The sequence below is a fragment of the Schistocerca nitens genome, chromosome 1 (genome assembly GCF_023898315.1).
Source record: "Schistocerca nitens isolate TAMUIC-IGC-003100 chromosome 1, iqSchNite1.1, whole genome shotgun sequence".
Taxonomy (NCBI): Eukaryota; Metazoa; Arthropoda; class Insecta; order Orthoptera; family Acrididae; genus Schistocerca; species Schistocerca nitens.
In genome coordinates this window covers 20,155,217-20,176,809 of record NC_064614.1, presented here as the reverse complement: position 1 = coordinate 20,176,809, position 21,593 = coordinate 20,155,217, and the positions used below count along the sequence as shown (strand labels likewise).

General features: G+C 41.2%; 1 protein-coding gene across 1 annotated transcript in view; it reads left to right on the top strand.

Annotated features, from left to right (window-relative positions):
* Positions 1–21,593, top strand: part of LOC126251767 (Down syndrome cell adhesion molecule-like protein Dscam2) — a gene marked incomplete at its 5' end in the record, with an annotated part of 377,821 nt that overhangs the window by 247,331 nt on the left and 108,897 nt on the right. Inside the window, 3 exons of the mRNA XM_049952392.1 lie at positions 2,645–2,855; positions 19,373–19,506; positions 19,621–19,691. Coding sequence (XP_049808349.1) covers positions 2,645–2,855; positions 19,373–19,506; positions 19,621–19,691 — 416 coding nt within the window. The remainder of the gene's footprint in view (positions 1–2,644; positions 2,856–19,372; positions 19,507–19,620; positions 19,692–21,593) is intronic.

Here is a 21,593-nt window from a genome sequence, read left to right as displayed (position 1 = left end):
AACTGGTTATGCACAATTCTGTTGACTGCTCTGAAGGACAGTAAAATTGAAACATTTATCTATTTTCTATAAGTTGTAAATAAACATTAACCACTATTAAAGTTCCAGTCCTCGTACATAGCGAAAATCAGTCAACAGCATATACTCCTAAAAACTCTAGTATCTAGTATAGCCATTCTTCCTCCATCACTGTATGTTTCACATTCCGTCCACTTCCACTGGATTCTAATTTGTTACGTTATTATAATAACTGTTTTACGTTGGTTAGTTTTATATAGTGATATGGCATATGTGCATTACAGCAGTACAGAAATATCTAAATAGAGGTGAATATTAGTTTTAAATGCGTAAATATGTATCTGTACTTCATAGTAAGAGAACACTACATGCAGTTTTTCTATTTTTTTTTTTTTTTTTTTTTTACTGATCTTGTATGGGTCATATCCATCAATGTTGGTTTCTTCATATTTAATTTATTTACTATTATTGTGATATTTGCCACTTGACTTATTGTAACTACATACATCTATTTTTTAAAATATGAGAAGCTTTTCACTATAAATATTTAAGTAATTGATGTACCACTTTCCAAGAAAGACAATTAGGTAGCAGAAATTGAATACTTTTTATATCAGCTTGTTTTTGTGTGTCTCTCCTTTCCTCAACCAATTTCGTATGTAACGATGCTTGTCGTCCACACACTTTAACATTAATATTTCGTAATGAAACCAGAAGCAGTAGATACTGATGATTTATCGGAACATTTTAGTAAAGACTACAACCTGAAAATGTATCACTGCTTTTCAATTTTTTTTAATCTTTAATTTTAATTTCATTCTGCTGAAAGTACCGATGGGCAACGACCTTGCCGTAGTGGATACACCGGTTCCCGTGAGATCACCGAATTTAAGCGCTGTCGGGCGTGGTCGGCACTTAGATGGGTGACCATCCAGGCCGCCATGCACTGTTGCCATTTTTCGGGGTGCACTCAGCCTCAAGATGCCCATTGAGGAGCTACTCGACCGAATAGTAGCGGCTTCGCTCAAGAATACCATCATAAGGACTGGGAGAGCGGTGTGCTGACCCCACGCCCGTCCTACCAGCATCCGCGCTGAGGATGACACGGCGGTCGGATGGTCCCGATGGGCCACTTGTGGCCTGTAGACAGAGTGGTTTTTTTTAATATATTGACGATTATTTTAGGTGCATGCAGCATTTTTTTATGTAGGGCCTTTTCATGTACTTGATTTTAAAGACCATTTCTATTTCTAATGATGAACTTGGGTCCATATGGAATTTTGAAATGCCATTTCAGAAACAGTACAGTAGTTAACTGGATAACTCATCATTTTAAATTCATTAAAAACTGCTTTTCATGACTGTCTATATGCAAATAAATTTCATGTACTGTTACAGTTTTTATTTTAAACAATACTTTTTTGTAGAAACCAAAATTCTCTAAATTGCACATGATATTTTGTGTTTTTTTTCTGCATATCTGGCTAGTAACCACATAATAGTGTTTCAAGATCATACTCTTAAACATGGTATTTGTAGAATATTCATTTCAATAGTTCCAAATGTTTTCTCAACTTAGATGGCCATTTGTCCATACTTCCAAAACCTCTGTTGCTCAATGCAGTAGCCACTTGTTTCTAAGATTATATTGTACACTGTTATTGTTCTCGTATCTCTAGAGCCACATATCATGCCAACTTGGCATTTATTACCAATCCACCAACATTGCTGCTTCTGTAATCAAAGAGATTGTTCATCCTAAATTACCTGTATTGTGTACTTTAATAAAATGACAAGTATTATATGTGATCAGAGGCTTTCTCAGCGTATGTGTTGTTGCTCAATGAGCAGACAGGCCATTCATTCAGAACCACCTGATGGTGGCGGAAAGGTTATTCGCCGAAATAGCGTGGGACATCGATGATAATATCCGGCTGTACACCCGAGAGCCCTGGAAACACGACCAGTATGATTTAAAATCAACCCTGAAACTGCCTCTGATTCTTGCCATGATACTCTGGGAGTTTTATAAATAATAGACGATATAGGAATGACCCCTGAGAGGCCCAATACGTATTTTACTATGTGAGGAAACGTAATTTTCATGACTTTTACACTCTATTGCCTGGTAAAAACATATGGAATGAACTAGTTGTGCACAACTAATGGAACAACTTAACAATTCAGTTTCACACAAGAGATCATAGACAACCAAATCAAAAACGTAAGATAAATTTAGCAATACCCCTTAGTTTAGGTTTTCATGATGTTTAACAATAAGGACTTGCTCTGGGAGGTCAGAAACAAGTTGATCTTTTTTCCTCTCCCTAGACTCCACTGATCAGATTCACATAAATCACATTCTTTCTGAAGGAGTTACATTACGTTTCCTGAATTCTCTTTCTGTAAGCTAAGAGGAACTGAGTAACTATGTTACTAGTTTATTATTTTCTTTGTGAAGCATCATCCTATTTATGATATGCTTTTACTTTTCATTTGTTTGATGCCTGTTGAAAATATCTCTGAGCTGAAAGAAATATTACTGATATGATTTAAGAGACAGTCTTTGTTGCTTTAAGTCTGTTAAATTAATGGTTGTTGACAAGCTTATTATTCTGTTTTGTAGAACCTCCTGATCCACCATTGGACGTTGAAGTGGTTGAAGTGAACAGCAGGTCAGTCCGCCTGTCCTGGCACCCTCCTTTCGATGGCCACAGCACCTTAATGGGATACCTGATACAGTATAAGAAAGCTACCAGCCTCATGGATGATTGGCAACATGCTGGAACTGTTAACATCTCCATCCCATCTTCAGGTGCTGATTTAACAAGTAAGAAGTGAGTACTTATAACACAGTGATAAGCGACGACCCAGACAACCTATGAAATCCAATAAATAAAAAGAATAACAACTAAAGCCCACATAATCAAATATTGACAATGCCTTGGTCGTTGCAATAGAATTATTAAAATCTGTAATAGACGATGTTAAGCTACTTAATTTCATCTGATACAAGCTTTCTGTCTCTGAACCTACACATTTTATAAAAAATTGTCACAAAAATACCAATAACTCAAAAAATAATGCATCATTAATTATCTTCTTAGTTGAAGTATGGAGGACATAACACAATACAAACAAAAACTGAAACTCCGGTTTCAAATTTTTAAATGCACATTAAATATAAAAACTGACTGTCTCTTTAGTGTTGTTCAAAAAACGTCATTACTGAGTGGGATTACCACAGGCAGAAAATAAAACATGAGAGTAATGTTCGATGTTGTTATTGTTGGTGCTAATGACCTTCTTACAAAATGAATGCCATGTTGATGCTCCACTGGCTCATTTTCTTGAAGTGGGAGATATTCTTCAAAAACACGACTCTTTCATGATCAAGCATCATTGTCTTGTCTAAGAAAAACATCACTCATTCTACTAGGAAAATTATGTAAATAAGTATCAAGGACATCATGTGTATAGTGCAGACATGCACCCAATGATATTCAAGATCGTGCTTGCACCTGGGTAGTACCACCCAACAACATCACATACTACCACCAAGGACGCCGAAATGATAGTTTGTGTTGGGGGGAGGGGGGGGGAGCAGGGTGGTGAGGAACCAAAGGGTATGGAGTATATTTAATATACTGGAAGACGAATGGCGACATGTAAGTAGCCTTAAAGGTTTCAGTTCTGACCCTGTTAAAAACTTTGTCCTCTTACTAAAATACTAGGCCATGTTCATATTAGGCGCTTCAGTCTGGAGCCGCGCGACCGCTACGGTCGCAGGTTCGAATCCTGCCTCGGGCAAGGATGTGTGTGACGTCCTTAGGTTAGTTAGGTTTAAGTAGTTCTAAAGTTCTAGGGGACTAATGACCTCAGATGTTAAGTCCCATAGTGCTCGGAGCCATGTTCGTACTAAATAAAAAAATACACATTACTAAAAGAAAAACTCCTGACTACACTGTTTTTTCTCCTTTCCCTGAGAGCGGAGAAGGGGTTACCCTCATAATGAATATACTGCAAATATACACAACATAGAAGGAGCTATAAATTAATGTACAGGTACAGTTACAACGAATTTCCGACGTTATGATCCTGTAAGTATTGCAAGGACTTCGTCCCTGTTACAATAAAATACAAAAAATGCGTTAATAATTGTTATATAATAGCTGCTGAGTATTATTGTCAAGCAAAGAAAAACTTAAATACGAATATTGTGTTTGTGACGGGGAAGGCAAAGAACAGTGAGAGGAAGTAATGTGTATAGCCCACAAAGTATCGCCGAAAACCCAAAAAGTTTTGACTTGTAATTTGTCCGAAATATTACGATCTCCTTTAGATATGTGCAGCGGTAAAAGTTTACACAGTGGCACCAGAAACCGCGAATGACCGTTATACATGAATATATACACAAAAAATGAAAGATTTTTTGGTGCTGACACGTCAATTAATGAGTTGTTAATACAAATAGTACACATAACTATACCTTTTAGGTGCAATTTATCAGGGTCTCATCATCCATAACAACAGGTGCGTCAACTCTGAATAGCACTTAAATTTATTGGCATCTTTTTTCTGTGCTATGTAACATGTTAGTTAACTCAATGTCACAGTGAGAAACATGGGAAAATGCAGGCTACATGATCTCTCTCTCTCACTCCCTGTCTCTCTCTCTCTCTCTCTCTCTCTCTCTCTCTCTCTCACACACACACACACACACACACAAACACACACACACACACACACACACACACACACACACACACACATTATGATATTACACATTCAGAATTCTTCCATGTAACAAAAGGAGTTGTCAAGTATATATGATTTTGTGTTTGAAATTTATTTTATTGTTGATTTTCTTTGGCACGTCATTACGTAAGTGGTTAAAGATTTTTATGACTGAATACTTCATTCCTTTCTATGACACACTAAAGTTGAGTAGTTCCTCCTTATAGTTTCACTTTTTATGACTACTTGTGTGGCTTACCACTACATACTCCACAACAGAGTATGTGTACCCAAGTCACTGTTGGCAGTCAGGCCAGATATTTAAAGAGCTGTCGACTAAAGATTCTGTACTCGCCAGTATATATTGTTCTTATTACACGTTTTTGTCAAATGAACACTATCTTTCTCAATGAGGTGTTTGTGTAAATAACATGCCGTAAGACCTAAGTAACGGAAAACAGGGAACTAACTGAATTATTGGACATTTTCATCTCCAAGTCTGCTTTTTCCCGCAGTTGCGTAGATCTCATGGTTAAAATCTATTACATGTGGCTTAAAGTTCAGATTCTTACGAGTGTAAACTCCTCATAATTTAGAATATTGGGTTCTACTGAATTTTCTTTATACACTGTTTCTAGCGGTGTGGTCAGTACTTGTGCAGTACAGAACATTTGAAATGAAAGAAATTCGTTTCATAATTTGCAAGAAATTGTTATTTGCAGTTTCAAATGTTTAACTTTCTCTGTTGGATTCGATTACAATACTCTCATCATCAGTAACAAGTAACTATAAACAGCTAGCACAGTCCTCGACAAATACAATTATCTCAACAACAAGCTCAGTTTAGGATCATTTACAGTCTGCATAATCGTATCCTTAAATTTTTGAAAGACTTTAGTCGTCCATGATTTATTCATACTGTGTTTCTGGGTATTCAACCGTGTTGTTGTTTCCATCTCACGCACAATATTTCGACAACCGACCTGGACGACTTCTTGAGATGCCGTGAGTATTGCTGTTATGTTTATTTTCTACCTAAACTCCAACCGCACTGTGAACTACTGTTCTTCTCACGCCGCTGTCTATTGCCGAATTCATTGTCTCTTTTCGACCACTACGCCCTTTGATGTTCCTTTGTTTTCCAGAGGCCTCACTTACTTTCTGTGAAACTCATATTGTCTCAGCGTATCCCAGCTCTGATGAGTCCAGTATCGTGATGAAAACACCAATTTTATGGGACAACGTAATTAAGGAGTCTGTCGAAATAAAAATGTCGGAAAAGTTAATAAACCGGGACGGAGTTTTCAATTTAAAGAAGACTTGGGGCACGGCATTCAATTTATTGCGATCCCGTCGGTCATCACATCCACCAGATCTCGGAAACGCTGAGAGAATGTGCTTTTCAAGCAATATCTGTGCGAGCTTTGAAAAATAAAAGAACATCAAAAGGCAAAATGGGCGTCAAGAAATGAACCCAGTTATAAACAGCGGTGCAAGACCGATGGATCATATTCTGGTTGGAGGCAAGTCAGCGAGTACACATAACAGCACAACATGCAGCCCACAAAGAATACGGCTGGGAATAAATAAAATGTAACTACAACACGCAGAACATGCGGAAGTACACCACTAATCAATCGAGGAAACCTGACACAACACGACTATGTTTTGATTAATCAGAGGACGTCGAGTGATGAAATGGCTGCAGTAATTGTGACTTTCCATTGCTTTCGATTATTTTGCTGTTTCTGTTATTTTTTGTGTTTCTCAAGCACAGAAATTGTCACTCAAGTCACTAATTAGACTATATATTTAACAAATTCACTTCCTCATAACGGAAATTCCACAGTTAATCTCTTACTATTTGATCTGACAGTGGCCCAGCCGCAAGCAAAGAAAATATTCATGTGAAGCGAACGGATGGAGGATAATCAGCAGCCGGTCTTCATGCATAATTTTCTATCGAGTTTAATCCGCGAATGTGTGCCGTGTAGCCTCGGTTGTGTATGTATGCTTCTTTTGCTGGTACCTGTTGGTGGTCTTTGTTGCGTGTATATATATAAAAAATATTATATATTTTTAATTTATCAGCATGATTCTTTCTCTCAGGGATATTATCTTTTCCTATCACATTTACTTACGTGCGTAAGTAATTACGAAATGGGTTCCTGAAGGACCGCTGTTATTCATGTACCAACTTAAGTTTTTGAATGTGATGACTAAAATATAGTTGCCATTAACTGAATTGAATGTAATTTTGTTAATTTCTATTTATTGATTGCAAAGCAAGGCTCGAGAAAATTTCGATTGTTGCCTTGGAGCGGCCAAGATAAAACTTAACTGAACTCATGGAATCTGTATAATTTAAAAATGAACTTTGACGTTAAATTAATTATCTGTTGCAATTTAGAAAGGTTCTTACAACTAAATCTCTCGCATTTTCAGTTACTGTTAACACTTTGAAAAATGGATTAACACTTCGGCGCGTAATGGCCGACCAGAGGCTGCATCGGAAGATGAGCTTCCCGCAGCGCAAATTACTGAAAAAATGCTTATTAAAAATAATTAGCCGCTGAGGTGACAACTACCACAAAGAAATTCATTTTGTTATAACAATAATTAGTTTATTTTATCAGAATACAGAATAACTTACATAAAATATGTGTAGCCGCTCAATGGCTGCCTTCCGTATTGCGAAACAAAACAGTGTGCCTACCATAAAGTACGTCCGTCCTCCTTGGCCGTACAATCGCGTCTCTTAGCGACCCTTTTTTATTTTCATAGACACGTTTTAAATAAAGATGCTACTTTTAAATTATCGCTGCATATCAGTTTTTTCTTTTTTTTTTCAAGAACATTAACTGTGTCTTATATACTAAGTATATTCATAAAATACGTTAACTGTTTACAAATAATTTTTAGTTCACCCTTAACACTTCCCAATATTGTTCACTGCTTACAACCAATAAAAATGTCAGTATTTATGTGACGTACCGTCACATCTTCTAGCTGATCCAATTCGTGGTAAAAACCTTTAGGTACTAATTGGCGTCGCCAAGCATCAGATCTAGACATCTTCTAATTGGCTTGTGTTCCAGTCTTCCTCTGAGCCCCTTTAACTTCATATTCTGTGAAGTCAGAACCGTGTAGCCTCGCCGAAGCGTTCCTGTAAATTTGGTACTCCTACTCTCTGAGGTGCGACCTCCATTTCTACACTTATACTCTGCAAGCCTCCTTACGGTGTTTGGCGGAGAGTACTTCTGGTACCACTAACTACTCCCCCCTTCCCTGACCCATTCGCAAAATGCGCTCAGGAAGAACGACTGCTGTCGAACAACATAAGCTCTTTATGTCTCTGATTTTCTCGTCATAATTTCCCCGAGATGTGTGTGTGGGTGGAAGTAAGACGTCGCTTGACTCCCCTTGGAAACCACGCTCTCAGAATATGAACATTAAAGCTCTCCACGATAAACAATGCCTCTCCTGCAGCGCCTGCCACTGGAGTTTGAGCTTATCCGTTAGGCTCTCGCGCTTACTGAGCGAAACCGTGACGAAATGCGCCGCTAGCAGTTAGACCTACTCAGTCTCTTGCATTAATCCATTATGGTAATGGCTCCAGAATAACTAACAAATTCAAGAATTTGAATAACAAGTTTTTGTAAGCCACTTTGCGGCGGCGTGGTTCTTCCCGTCCCTTTACGACGAACCTGCACCTACCTGTGAACATTGTCTCAGCAGATCATCAGTAGGAAAGCCGAGTGAAACCTACTGTACTTCGACGTGAACTAGGCTGCAATTAAAATCACTAATCTACGTTTTGGGAGAAACACGAAATGAAAGGTTGGAAATTTTGTCCTCAATTAATATATTCTGAAACGTAGGTGAACAAGTATCACTGCCAAGCCCGTGCTAGTCTTAACACAGTCACTCACAATACCTTTCACTCACGTTAGCAAGTTTATGGTGTTGCATTTCCCGAAAACGTAATAGCTACAAAAATACTGATTGTTTTGATTGAGAATGCTCGCCAAATATTAAGTCTGTCGGTACCAAATGCAGTCACCGTTTTTAGCCACCGACCTGCTCAATACGCCACGCGGAATATATGTCTTTTGTCGTCACAAAATTCACTTAAAAATTCCGAAATTTCTACACAGACATAGGAATAATTATGCCGTCACTGTCCAACACTTTTGATATATGAAACACTGCTAGACCCGGTAACCTATCATTTCCATCGGAACTAGTATTGCACACGTCCGATCTCTTTCATGGCTAGGTTTCGACTCCTGCTCTAAGAATGCTCCAAGTCTTCTCTACCAGCAGAGAAAAGCGCGCGAAGAATATTGCTTTACCATTGGTCAGTTTACTTAACAGCCAATAGCAAAACAACATTCTCCCGCGTCAGTTCGCGCTTTTAATCAATAACCAATCGCAAAATAGTAAACCTAACGACTGCACTTTTTTACCGACGTAATTACCTAATATGCTGAAGTTTTGTTTATGCATAAAGTTATTTACTATCGTTATTTATACCTAAATTAACTTTCCCTTTACCATAAACTTACTTTATAAATCTATTCTACAAAAATCCCCTTTATTTATATCCATACTTCTTCGAAATGTTCCCACTCTAAATCCCACTACATAACTCGTTAAACAATTATCTTCATATTAACGTTAAATCACACTCACGCATCATTCATACTGCTAAAACACATTTATAACATGTTACATACACAAAAAGACATAACAACACTATATGAAAATACTAGAACAGTTTATGAAAAACATTCTATTACTTTAGTGCACTCTAGTGGGCACAATCGAAACTAAAATCACAGTCCCCCTGTCCAATACTGTCCTCTATCGGCTGATATATAACTACGTGCGCGTCCAGTCTCGCGTCACCATCTGTCACTATCCAGCTGTGAGACACATCTCCCACTTAACCACCTCCAAGGCAGGATCGTTATATGGCGCTACGCCTCAATTTCTTTCTTTTGTGGGTGACTTACATTTTCTTAAGATTCTTCCAAAAAATCTCAGCTGGCGTGTGCTATTCCTAGAATTTGTTTTATGTGGTCATAACTACGTCCCCCTGAACGATAATTCCTAGGTATTCTGCAGCTGTAACCATTTCCGTTTGTCTCCAGTAGCCTGACCGCCCGAGGTGATGCAGTAGTTAGCACACTGCACTCGCATTCGGTAGGACGACGGTTCAAAACCGCATAGGGCCATCCAGAGTTAGGTTTCCCGTGATTTCCCAAAATCGCTCCAGGCAGATGCCGGGATGGTTCTTTTGAAAGGGTACGGCCGATTTCGTTCCTCTCCTTGACACATTCCGAGCTTTTACTCCATCTCTAATGATCTCGATGTCGACGGGACGTTAACCCAACCTTCCTTCCTTCCTTTGCTTCCACTAGCGTTACCAAACATCAGTGACTCTCATCGGCTATTTATGCACAATACGTTTCATCTATTGGTGTTCATTGTCAACTGCCAATCCTAACACCAGTCGTATATGCCCCGAAATTGCACTCTTCTGGAGTAATCTGTTTCCTTTTGACAGAGTATAGAGGAACGCTCAGCCAGAAAAAGGGACGCATTACCTACTTGCAGTAACTGGGCAAATGTATGACCTTAACTGACGTTTGCTTTTATCTGCCACAGGGGTGAGTCGCATACCGTAATATTTGTACCCTACAGTTACGCTATATAATATTAAGTACACTATCGGATCAAAAGTACATGGATAACGCTTAGTGGACATTAAAATGGGGTATGTCCGCTCTTCGCCTTTATGCCTGACTCAACTCTGCTGGGCACACTTTCAATGTCTGTGGAGGAATAGCGTTTCACTCTTCTTCAAGGGGCGAAACCAGAGAAGGTCGTGATGTTGAACACAAGGGTCCGTTCCATTAGGTTCAGGTTTGGACTCTGAGCAGGCCAGCCCATTTCACGAATCTTATTGTCCACAAACCATTGCCTTGCAGACGCTGACAAAATACATTCACAATTAATCAAATATTCCAGGCTAGTCAGTAGGGAGCCAGGGTGTGCCCCGGGCATTTAACAAAGCTACGAACCCCCTTGAAAATGTCCTCCGCAGATGGGGACGAAACGTAGGATTTTAAAGTGAAATCCCTTCGAGCACGGCATATTAGACCGGGATCTTTTATTAATTGTGACAATTCCGGCCGTGAAAGTTACAATACGACATAATGCATTGTCACTCTAATACAGTCAGCGTCTCCGAACTTTTCCTCTACTGCACGCAGCACATGACGATGCAAATGTCTTCATATCCTTCCACATTTAACGTTTCGTTAATCACAATAAGGGGACCGCACACTAACCACGACAAACAACTCACACCGTAACACCATCTCTTTCGAACTTTAATATTGGTACCGAACATAATGGCAGGTAATCTTCTCCAGGCATTCGCCGATCCAAAAACCTTACATCGATTCACCATGGGGTATAGCGACAATCACCGCTCCAAAACACTAGTTTTCAATCATCAGTTGTCCCGTGGTGTCAGCCTTTACGTAACATCAAGCGTCACTTTTCAATGAGGAAAGAAATTTCTGGCTTATAAGGAGTTGCTCGACCACTATACCCCATTTTTATTAACCCCTTTCACACAGTTACTGTGCTATATGGACTTCTGGTAGTAATTTAGAGCTCATGAGAAATGCCTTCTGCTGATTTTGGGCGACTTTTTACATCGGCCCTCCGCAATGCTTTACGGTCTCTGGTCTTACTTTATGTGTACTTTATTTATTCGCCTGTCCCGTTCACAGCCACATTACCAACAGTCAGCGTGGGCTGTTCCAGAGGGTTTGAAATGTCCGAGATGGAATTGTTAGTTGGGTGACATCCAATGACCAGTATACGTTCGAAGTCACTGATTTCTCCCGATTGACTCATTCTGCTATTACTGCACAATATTCCCCCATCTCCTTTTACAACTGGGGTGACGCCTCGCGTGAGCCGCGCGGGGTAGCCGCACGGTCTTGGGCGTCTTGTCACGGTTCGCGCGGCTCCCCCCGTCGGAGGTTCGAGTCCTCCCTCCTCGTGCATGGGTGTGTGTGTGTGCGTGTGTGTGTGTGTGTGTGTGTGTGTGTGTGTGTGTGTGTGTGTTGTCCTTAGTTTAAGTTAGTTTAATTTAGGTTAAGCAGAATGTAAGCCTAGGCACCGATGATCTCAGCAGTATGGTCCCATAGGAACTTACCACAAATTTCCAGTTTTACCTCTCGTGACATCTACAGGTCAATTCTGCATTACATAGGTGTGTCCGGATACTTTTAAACAGACTGTGTAGGTTACATAAGCGATCCTACAGTTTCCGAATCAAACATAAATAAAACTGATTGTTAATAAATAATTGTGCCACATCCCTTAGGATCAATAATTGTAGGCAACAACAATCATCTGAGTTTTGATTAATTGATTATTTGTTCATTAATGATGAACACAATAAAAGCAAAACAAAGCTATGCCGCTGTGGCTACAGATGGCTCAATCGCGACCGACCGATCGCCATGTCTTCCTCGCCAATGGCGTCATTTGGAAGTGGCATGGAGGGTTGTGGGAGCAGCACACCGCTCACCCGGTTGTCGTCGGCTTTGCAGACCTTCGAGCGGCTACTTCCTATTAGAGTAGCTCTCAAAATACCGTGACGAGTCTGAGGGAACTCTGCTCCAATCTTCCCACCAAGGAAAAATCCGTGGGAGTACCGGCATCCTCCGAATCGTATTCACCTACGCTGACCACTCAGATACAGAAGCGGACAAAAAAATTAACACAAATATATAAATTATGTGGAAGCAGACTCAAATAAACTGACGATAATAACATACATGCAGTGAAGCTTCCTGTATACTTACGATTCAAGTGCAACCAGTTTTTCTCAATCAATTGAGTAGGTTAGAAACATAACTCACATGCTCCAAAAACATAAATTTTCACAAATGACTAAAAACGTGTTTTACATGCGTCGTGTGCATGTCCCATACACACTCCTGGAAATTGAAATAAGAACACCGTGAATTCATTGTCCCAGGAAGGGGAAACTTTATTGACACATTCCTGGGGTCAGATACATCACATGATCACACTGACAGAACCACAGGCACATAGACACAGGCAACAGAGCATGCACAATGTCGGCACTAGTACAGTGTATATCCACCATTCGCAGCAATGCAGGCTGCTATTCTCCCATGGAGACGATCGTAGAGATGCTGGATGTAGTCCTGTGGAACGGCTTGCCATGCCATTTCCACCTGGCGCCTCAGTTGGACCAGCGTTCGTGCTGGACGTGCAGACCGCGTGAGACGACGCTTCATCCAGTCCCAAACATGCTCAATGGGGGACAGATCGGAGATCTTGCTGGCCAGGGTAGTTGACTTACACCTTCTAGAGCACGTTGGGTGGCACGGGATACATGCGGACGTGCATTGTCCTGTTGGAACAGCAAGTTCCCTTGCCGGTCTAGGAATGGTAGAACGATGGGTTCGATGACGGTTTGGATGTACCGTGCACTATTCAGTGTCCCCTCGACGATCACCAGTGGTGTATGGCCAGTGTAGGAGATCGCTCCCCACACCATGATGCCAGGTGTTGGCCCTGTGTGCCTCGGTCGTATGCAGTCCTGATTGTGGCGCTCACCTGCACGGCGCCAAACACGCATACGACCATCATTGGCACCAAGGCAGAAGCGACTCTCATCGCTGAAGACGACACGTCTCCATTCGTCCCTCCATTCACGCCTGTCGCGACACCACTGGAGGCGGGCTGCACGATGTTGGGGCGTGAGCGGAAGACGGCCTAACGGTGTGCGGGACCGTAGCCCAGCTTCATGGAGACGGTTGCGAATGGTCCTCGCCGATACCCCAGGAGCAACAGTGTCCCTAATTTGCTGGGAAGTGGCGGTGCGGTCCCCTACGGCACTGCGTAGGATCCTACGGTCTTGGCGTGCATCCGTGCGTCGCTGCGGTCCGGTCCCAGGTCGACGGGCACGTGCGCCTTCCGCCGACCACTGGCGACAACATCGATGTACTGTGGAGACCTCACGCCCCACGTGTTGAGCAATTCGGCGGTACGTCCACCCGGCCTCCCGCATGCCCACTATACGCCCTCGCTCAAAGTCCGTCAACTGCACATACGGTTCACGTCCACGCTGTCGCGGCATGCTACCAGTGTTAAAGACTGCGATGGAGCTCCGTATGCCACGGCAAACTGGCTGACACTGACGGCGGCGGTGCACAAATGCTGCGCAGCTAGCGCCATTCGACGGCCAACACCGCGGTTCCTGGTGTGTCCGCTGTGCCGTGCGTGTGATCATTGCTTGTACAGCCCTCTCACAGTGTCCGGAGCAAGTATGGTGGGTCTGACACACCGGTGTCAATGTGTTCTTTTTTCCATTTCCAGGAGTGTATTTACATCAGTATGTGCAAGAACAATGGCTATAAATCATTATGTATATTTCAGATATGTTTGCTTATTGAGAAATTACAATTATTTAAGGTTATATTATGGATCATGTGAGTTTTGTTAATGAGCTATGGAAGATGTAAGTTTTGACAATCCCCATTTTGGATCTTGTGAGTTTTGGTACTGAGGTGTTTGAATGATGTTGGTTTCGCGGGAACTATCGTGTTGCGACTCGATATGCAGATCATGAAAATTTTTTATATCGTTCATAGAAAGTGAACAGCAGTTAAATGCTCCTCCACGGCGATGACATGTCGGATACTGGGGCAGCACTGAAGGTTTGTACCTATAATGATAGAACAAACTACATTGTGACATTCTGTTTATTTTTCAAAAATGGACTTAAAATATTGAATTTGCGATTCCTCACTGTTAAGTACCAAAGAAAGAGTGCTATACATTCTTACGTGGAGGAACAAATCAAGCCAATAACAAGAATCACTTTAATTTGAAAACAATGAAGAAAACAGGATATTCTAACCTCATTCGTTTGGCTTCCTGACTTTTCCGCATTTCTGGATGCTGTGAACGTTTCCTTGGCCTTCCTCTTTCTCCAACGGGTGAAACGTTTTCTTCCATGACTTGTGTCTCAAATCAGTTTATTCCAACCACTGTATTCAATTACTTTCCCCAAAATAACTGAACACAACAGAAAACACATTCCACTGGCATCAATATTTAAAACTACACAAGAAAACGGCGCCGAGTGAGCTAATCGCTGGTTGGTCAAGATGAGGTACGGGACAAACTCACAAGATCCAGCGGATCATGAGACTTTTGAGACTAACCAAGAAGTTTAAGGCCGGTTTTCTCAAGGATTTTGTGCCAAATGTGAATAACTGTTTCGTGAATTATGTTCTATGTATAAAGCTATATGAGAATACGTCGGCATCTCAATTTTCATTATTTTGGAGCATGTTAGCAATGACTCTAACCTACACAATTGTTATTGCAAACGTGTACAATATAAAGTGCCGTAGCGTATTAACTATTCATGTAAATGTCGTGTGACTAGGGCCTCCCGTCGGGTAGGCCGTTCGCCGGGTGCAATTCGATTTGACGCCAATTCGGCGACTTGCGCATCGATGGGGATGAAATGATGATGATTAGGACAACACAACAGCCAGTCCCTGAGTGGAGGAAATCTCCGACGCAGACGGGAATCGACCCCGGACCGTTAGGATTGACATTCTGTCGCGCTGACCACTCAGCTACCGGGGGCGGACATTTAACTATCCATAAACTATTAGTTAACCCACACACAGTTAAAGTTAAAAAGGCTCGTTAAAGAAACAATCAATTTTCTCAAAGCATTAATAAAATCTTTCAGTCTCACCAGAGTCAGTTATCAAAAGCAGCAGAAATAATAATGGTGTCCCCATGTGCATTACACGCTCCAACCTCTCGCCATATGAGGGTCCATTCAGTATAGGGAACACAATCGTTTTGGTGGTCCAGGTGTTACGGTTTGGGGAGGCATAGTGTTGCATTGGCGTAGTGACCTACAAATCATTCAGTACACTAGCCCGTCACCGTTATTGTGGCACTGTACCCCTTCCCCATGTTCGCCGTCTTTTCATTGGTGCATTCGACCCTGAGTTCATTTTTATGGATGACAATGCAATCAAACAGTGCAATTGGAGGAGCTCTTCCCATGAGCGGATATTCGGCGAATGGACAGGTCTCCTCGTTCCCCCCATTTAAATCCCATGGAGCACGTGTGGGATGCGTTTGAGAGGCGCGTTGCAGTACAATTACACGCACCATCAGCATTTGTCAAGCGCTACCACAACAACTCCTTACCAACCTTTTGGCCAGCATGGGAGCGCTTTGCGGAACATGCATTGCCGTCCGTGGAGATCACGCACTCAATTACGAACCACGTCATTCCGTTTGTAATGTGCAGGGGACCATCACAAATTGAGATAAGATCAGTGTAATTACAGTACTGGCCATTAGTATTGCTACACCAAGAAGAAATGCAGATGATAAACGGGTGTTCATTGAACAAATATATTATAGTAGAATTGACATGTGATTACATTTTCACGAAATTTAGGTGCATAGATCCTGAGAAATCAGTACCCAGAACAACCACCTCTGGCCGTAATAACGGCCTCGATACGTCTGGGCATTGAGTCAAACAGAGCTTGGATAGAGTGTACAGGTACAGCTGCCCATGCAGTTTCAACCCGATACCACAGTTCTTCAAGAGTAGTGACTGGCGTATTGTGACGATCCAGTTGCTCGGCCACCATTGACCAGACGTTTTCAGTTGGCGAGAGATCTGGAGAATGTGCTGGCCAGGGCAGCAGTCGAACATTTTCTGTATCCAGAAAGGCCCGTACAGGACCTGCAGCATGCGGTCGTGCATTATCCTGCTGAAATGTAGGGTTTCGCAGGGATCGAATGGAGGGTAGAGCCACGGGTCGTAACACATCTGAAATGTAACGTCCACTGTTCAAAGTGCCGTCAATGCGAACAAGAGGTGACCGACACGTGTAACCAATGGCACCCCATACCATCACGCCGGGTGATACGCCAATATGGCGATGACGAATACACGCTTCCAGTGCGCGTTCACCGCGATGTCGCCAAACACGGATGCGACCATCATGATGCTGTAAGCAGAACTTGGATTCATCCGAAAAAATGACGTTTTGCCATTCGTGCACCCAGGTTGGTCGTTGAGTACACCATCGCAGGCGCTCCTGTCTGTGATGCAGCGTCAAGGGTAACCGCAGCCACGGTCTCCGAGCTGATAGTCCACGCTGCTGCAAACGTCGTCGAACTGTTCGTGCAGATGGTTGTTGTCTTTCAAACGTCCCCATCTTTTGACTCAGGGATCGAAACGTGTTTGCACGGTCCGTTACAGCCATGCGGATAAGATGCCTGTCATCTCGACTGCTAGTGATACGAGGCCGTTGGGATCGAGCACGGCGTTCCGTATTACCCTCCTGAACCTACCGATTTCATATTCTGCTAACAGTCATTGGATCTCGGCCAACGCGAGCAGCAATGTCGCGATACGATAAACCGCAATCGCGATACGCTACAATCCGACCTTTATCAAATTCGGAAACGTGATGGTACGCATTTCTCCTCCTTGCACGAGGCATCAGGACAACGTTTCACGAGGCAACGGCCGGTCAACTGCTGTTTGTGTATGAGAAATCGGTTGGATACTTTCCTCATGTCAGCACGTTGTTAGTGTCGCCACCGGCACCAACCTTATGTGAATGCTCTGAAAAGCTAATCATTTGCATATGACAGCATCTTCTTCCTGTCGGTTAAATTTCGCGTCTGTAGCACGTCATCTTCGTGGTGTAGCAATTTTAATGGCCAGTAGTGTATTATCTTTGAATAAAAGTATCATTTCTGTTCTTCATATAGCGTATTTCTTTCATTTTCCATCTGTACTACACCGCAGCATTTCTTTCTTTACATGATCCAAGTTTCATCGAGCTACGTTTGTTGGCTGTGACACATCATGCGAAGTTACTTTCATCCATAAACTTTGCGCACCATTGTATAAAGATTTTGCCATGAAGTGTTTTCAAGTTTTTCCCGTTACTGCGCAGCGCCAACAGGAAAACCATACCGCATCTCAGAATCTGACACCGTCGAATGCCCTTCTTCCATAAGAGCAATTACGGGTCACAATTAGCCTTTTGACGCCGAGCCATGGCTCATGAATAACGTGGCTGCACGTAGTGCTAGGTTCTTCAGGTATCTTACCTTGAATCGTGTACTGCAAATGATTATAATAGAACGACTGGAGTGACGACAGCCCGCATCTCGTGGTCGTGCGGTAGCGTTCTCGCTTCCCACGCCTGGGTTCCCGGGTTCGATTCCCGGCGGGGTCAGGGATTTTCTCTGCCTCGTGATGGCTGGGTGTTGTGTGATGTCCTTAGGTTAGTTAGGTTTAAGTAGTTCTAAGTTCTAGGGGACTGATGACCATAGATGTTAAGTCCCATAGTGCTCAGAGCGATTTGAACCATTTTTGAGTGACGACAAATGTAACTTGCAGCATTAAACTGTCAGTCAATGAAGCAGAATACTGCCTCCACATGCGAGGGATATTTAACATAATAAGTTACTCCAGAATGATGTTGCCGTAAATGGGTCTTACAAGGAACGTAAGTAGTTTGATGTCTCTAAACGTGTCCACATATGATTTAGGTCACTAGTTCTTAGTTTTCAATTAAAATCGAAATCAACTGACATCATGTTTGAGCGATTTACGATTGTCAGCTGGAGTACTGGAGCAGCGATGATAGCAAATACGTCGTGGATTAAAATCTACGTCCTTTTTTTTAATTTTTCACATGGATAGTTAAATTTACACATAAAAGGGAAGAGTTATTTTACTTTGTGGAATAATTACATACCCAATAATTATTTTATTTGCAGAAAAGTTTTCTTTCATCTTGAAAAGTATGTAGAATAAAGAAATTTTTTACTTAATATTTGAAGTAATAATTCCTCTTCCGCGTGTTTCAAGGTAATCTGGAAAATGGTTTGATGCATTATTGCTATACCGGGCTTTGTCTGACATTTTTTGTGATTTCAAGCGTACATTCTACGCAGCCGAAGTGCAACTTTTACAAAATTTATTTGTATACTACAATTATATATATATATATATATATATATATATATATATATATATATATATATATATATATATATATATAACTGTGGTATATGTAGACCGTAAAACAGCTACATTATTTTACCATTATTTTCAGTGTTCTGATGAGATGCAACTATGTGATGGTGGATATATGTGTATTTTAGTAGTGTGATTTCATTCAGTCATATATAATAACTTTAGAGAGATAATTATTATTGTGAATGATGTGTTAGACTATAGCACCAATTTGACCCTGTCGCTTAATTAATTCCTGAGACTGAAATTACCAGTTAGAGAAACAGTTTGGTTATGCGTTTCATGTAACTATGCTTTCCTTTCCTATACGTTAAATTCATTATTTTATAAAGCACGTTACAAACAATACAATTAATTTAATCAGCTACAGCAGTAGCACTCGACATTTTTCATTGCTCACACTTATTATTTTAGATAAAAAAATAATTTTGAATGTTGCAGAATTGACTCGAAAAAGAATGCTATGATAACAGACCTGCATCCAGCCACTACCTACCACATCAGGATCCTTGCAGTTAATGCTATTGAGGCCAGCATCTTCACAGATCCACTTACTGTAAAGACGCAAGAAGAAGGTAATGACAAGGCAGTAAAAATATTCAGTTTGAAAATAACGTAGATTCTCTTTGTACATAGTTAACTTTGTTACTTTGTCACCGCAAATAACGAAGCAATCAATCTAATAACAGCTCCAACGGGGACCCCGCAGGATGTGCGCGCGGTAAACATCGACCCTGATGAGCTTCTTGTGACATGGAAGGTATGTCCATCTGCTATTAATTAAAAGCATTTTCTCTTACATCAGCACCTTAAAAAGAGTGCCAGTAATTACTGTTCTAGCAATAAGAGGTACCTGCTAGTACAACAATAATGATAGTTCACAATTTAACGTGATCACCCTCTAACTACTTGTAATAAATATTTTCTCTAGAGTTTAGAATGTAGTGCCATAATTTCGAAAGGTTTTCTTGTTATAATTCGCGATGGAGTTATTATTTTCATTATTGTTTACTACACGGAAGTCTTGATAGTAACTTGATAACTGAAAGTCAGTCATAAAATGTATGTAGATTCCCAGAAAAGTTTTAGACACAATGGCTACTAACTGATTACTCAAAACTGATGTCTGCTGTAACTGAGTAAGACTGGAATCCGTGAAATTACTTAGTGAAATGTTCTCGGGCTTCCAGCTGTGTCAAGTGGTTAAGACGCCATAGGCTTTCTATAAAGTTCTCCTTTAACACTGTTAACTGGAATGAGTGTTGATGGGCGCCCTTACATCCTCTAGCTGTCGCCTATGACGTCATGGTTCTCCACAGTATCGCCATACGTGGGCAAACGTTGCCTTCGCCTTCGATTTTGCAGCCTCAGTCTGCATCCCATGTCGCACTAAGTCGTAGGCCACCGTCTCTATGAACGATTGTTCTCAGTGATTTTTATTTGAGTGGCATCTTTAATTAAGCTGTCCCGAAAGCTATCACTGCGAACAAAGACGGTGCTATCGTCAAACTAGTTCGGTGTCCGTTTTCCATAGCAGATCTTTTGACGTAGCTTATCCGATAGCGCCCTCTCATGCTCATTCCTAACCTGTTCCACACTGCGTACACTTTTTGTCTCACGTAAGACTGTCCGCACTCACAGAGTACTTTGTAAGCCCGATGTGTTCTTATACCTCTTACAAAACTCATTAGAGGCGGATTTTTGACGGGAGTTTGAAGATTGCTTTCACTTTTTCTCTCTTTAGAAGGTAGAGACATAAAATTAAATCCCTCATCAGGCCTCTGGCAGCTAATGAGGCCGTTAAAAGTACGGCAGGTCAAACGACGCCTGGAGTTTACCAAATATTTGTCTGACATTTAAGATGATAGACTTGTGGATGGAATCTCAAATATTTTATCCAGAGTAAAAGCAGATGGAGAGGGATCGAAAGTATTAAATACGCAGACGATCAAACTGTCCTAGCAGAAAGTGAAAAATACCTCCAGGAAATGAAGAATGAAATAATAACAACACAGTATTAAAAAGACGCAAGTAGAGTAAATAAGAAAGTTAGGAAGACCAGCAGAAACAAAACTCCAATAACTAAAGTACGTCACTTACTTAGGAAGAACGCTTTATGCACATGGAAGACACAGGATAGCAGATTAAATGGAAGCATTTACGAAAACACAGAGATTCCTCACAACAATAACAACAACAATTGATCAACACAAGAGATTTACAAAATACTTTAACTGGAGTGTAGTTCTATTTGGCTAAGAAACTTGTCAATTAAAGAAGGAAGAGGAAAAATATTAAGAAAGCTGTGAAATCTGGCTATGGAGAAGTAAGGAGATATCTAAATGGGTGGACAGAAGCGGTAGCAATGACTTAAACGAAGGTGGCATTTTTCCTCCGAGGTTGTAATTTTATTAAGACCTTTTCGTCACTTCTTTTACAAGCCACTATTGTGGACTTCTACAGCCCATTTCATAAGTAAACCAAGAAATCTACAAGCACACTGTAAGCAATGTACCTATTGATGCTGAGATTACCAAAAAGAGGTCGTAATAAAATTGCAGTCTCGGTGGAAATATGTCAACATCATTTAACAAATATGTGAGGTATGTGGAAGATGATTGACGAAGTGTTCCAAAGAGTAGAGGAAATAAAGACTCTCCCG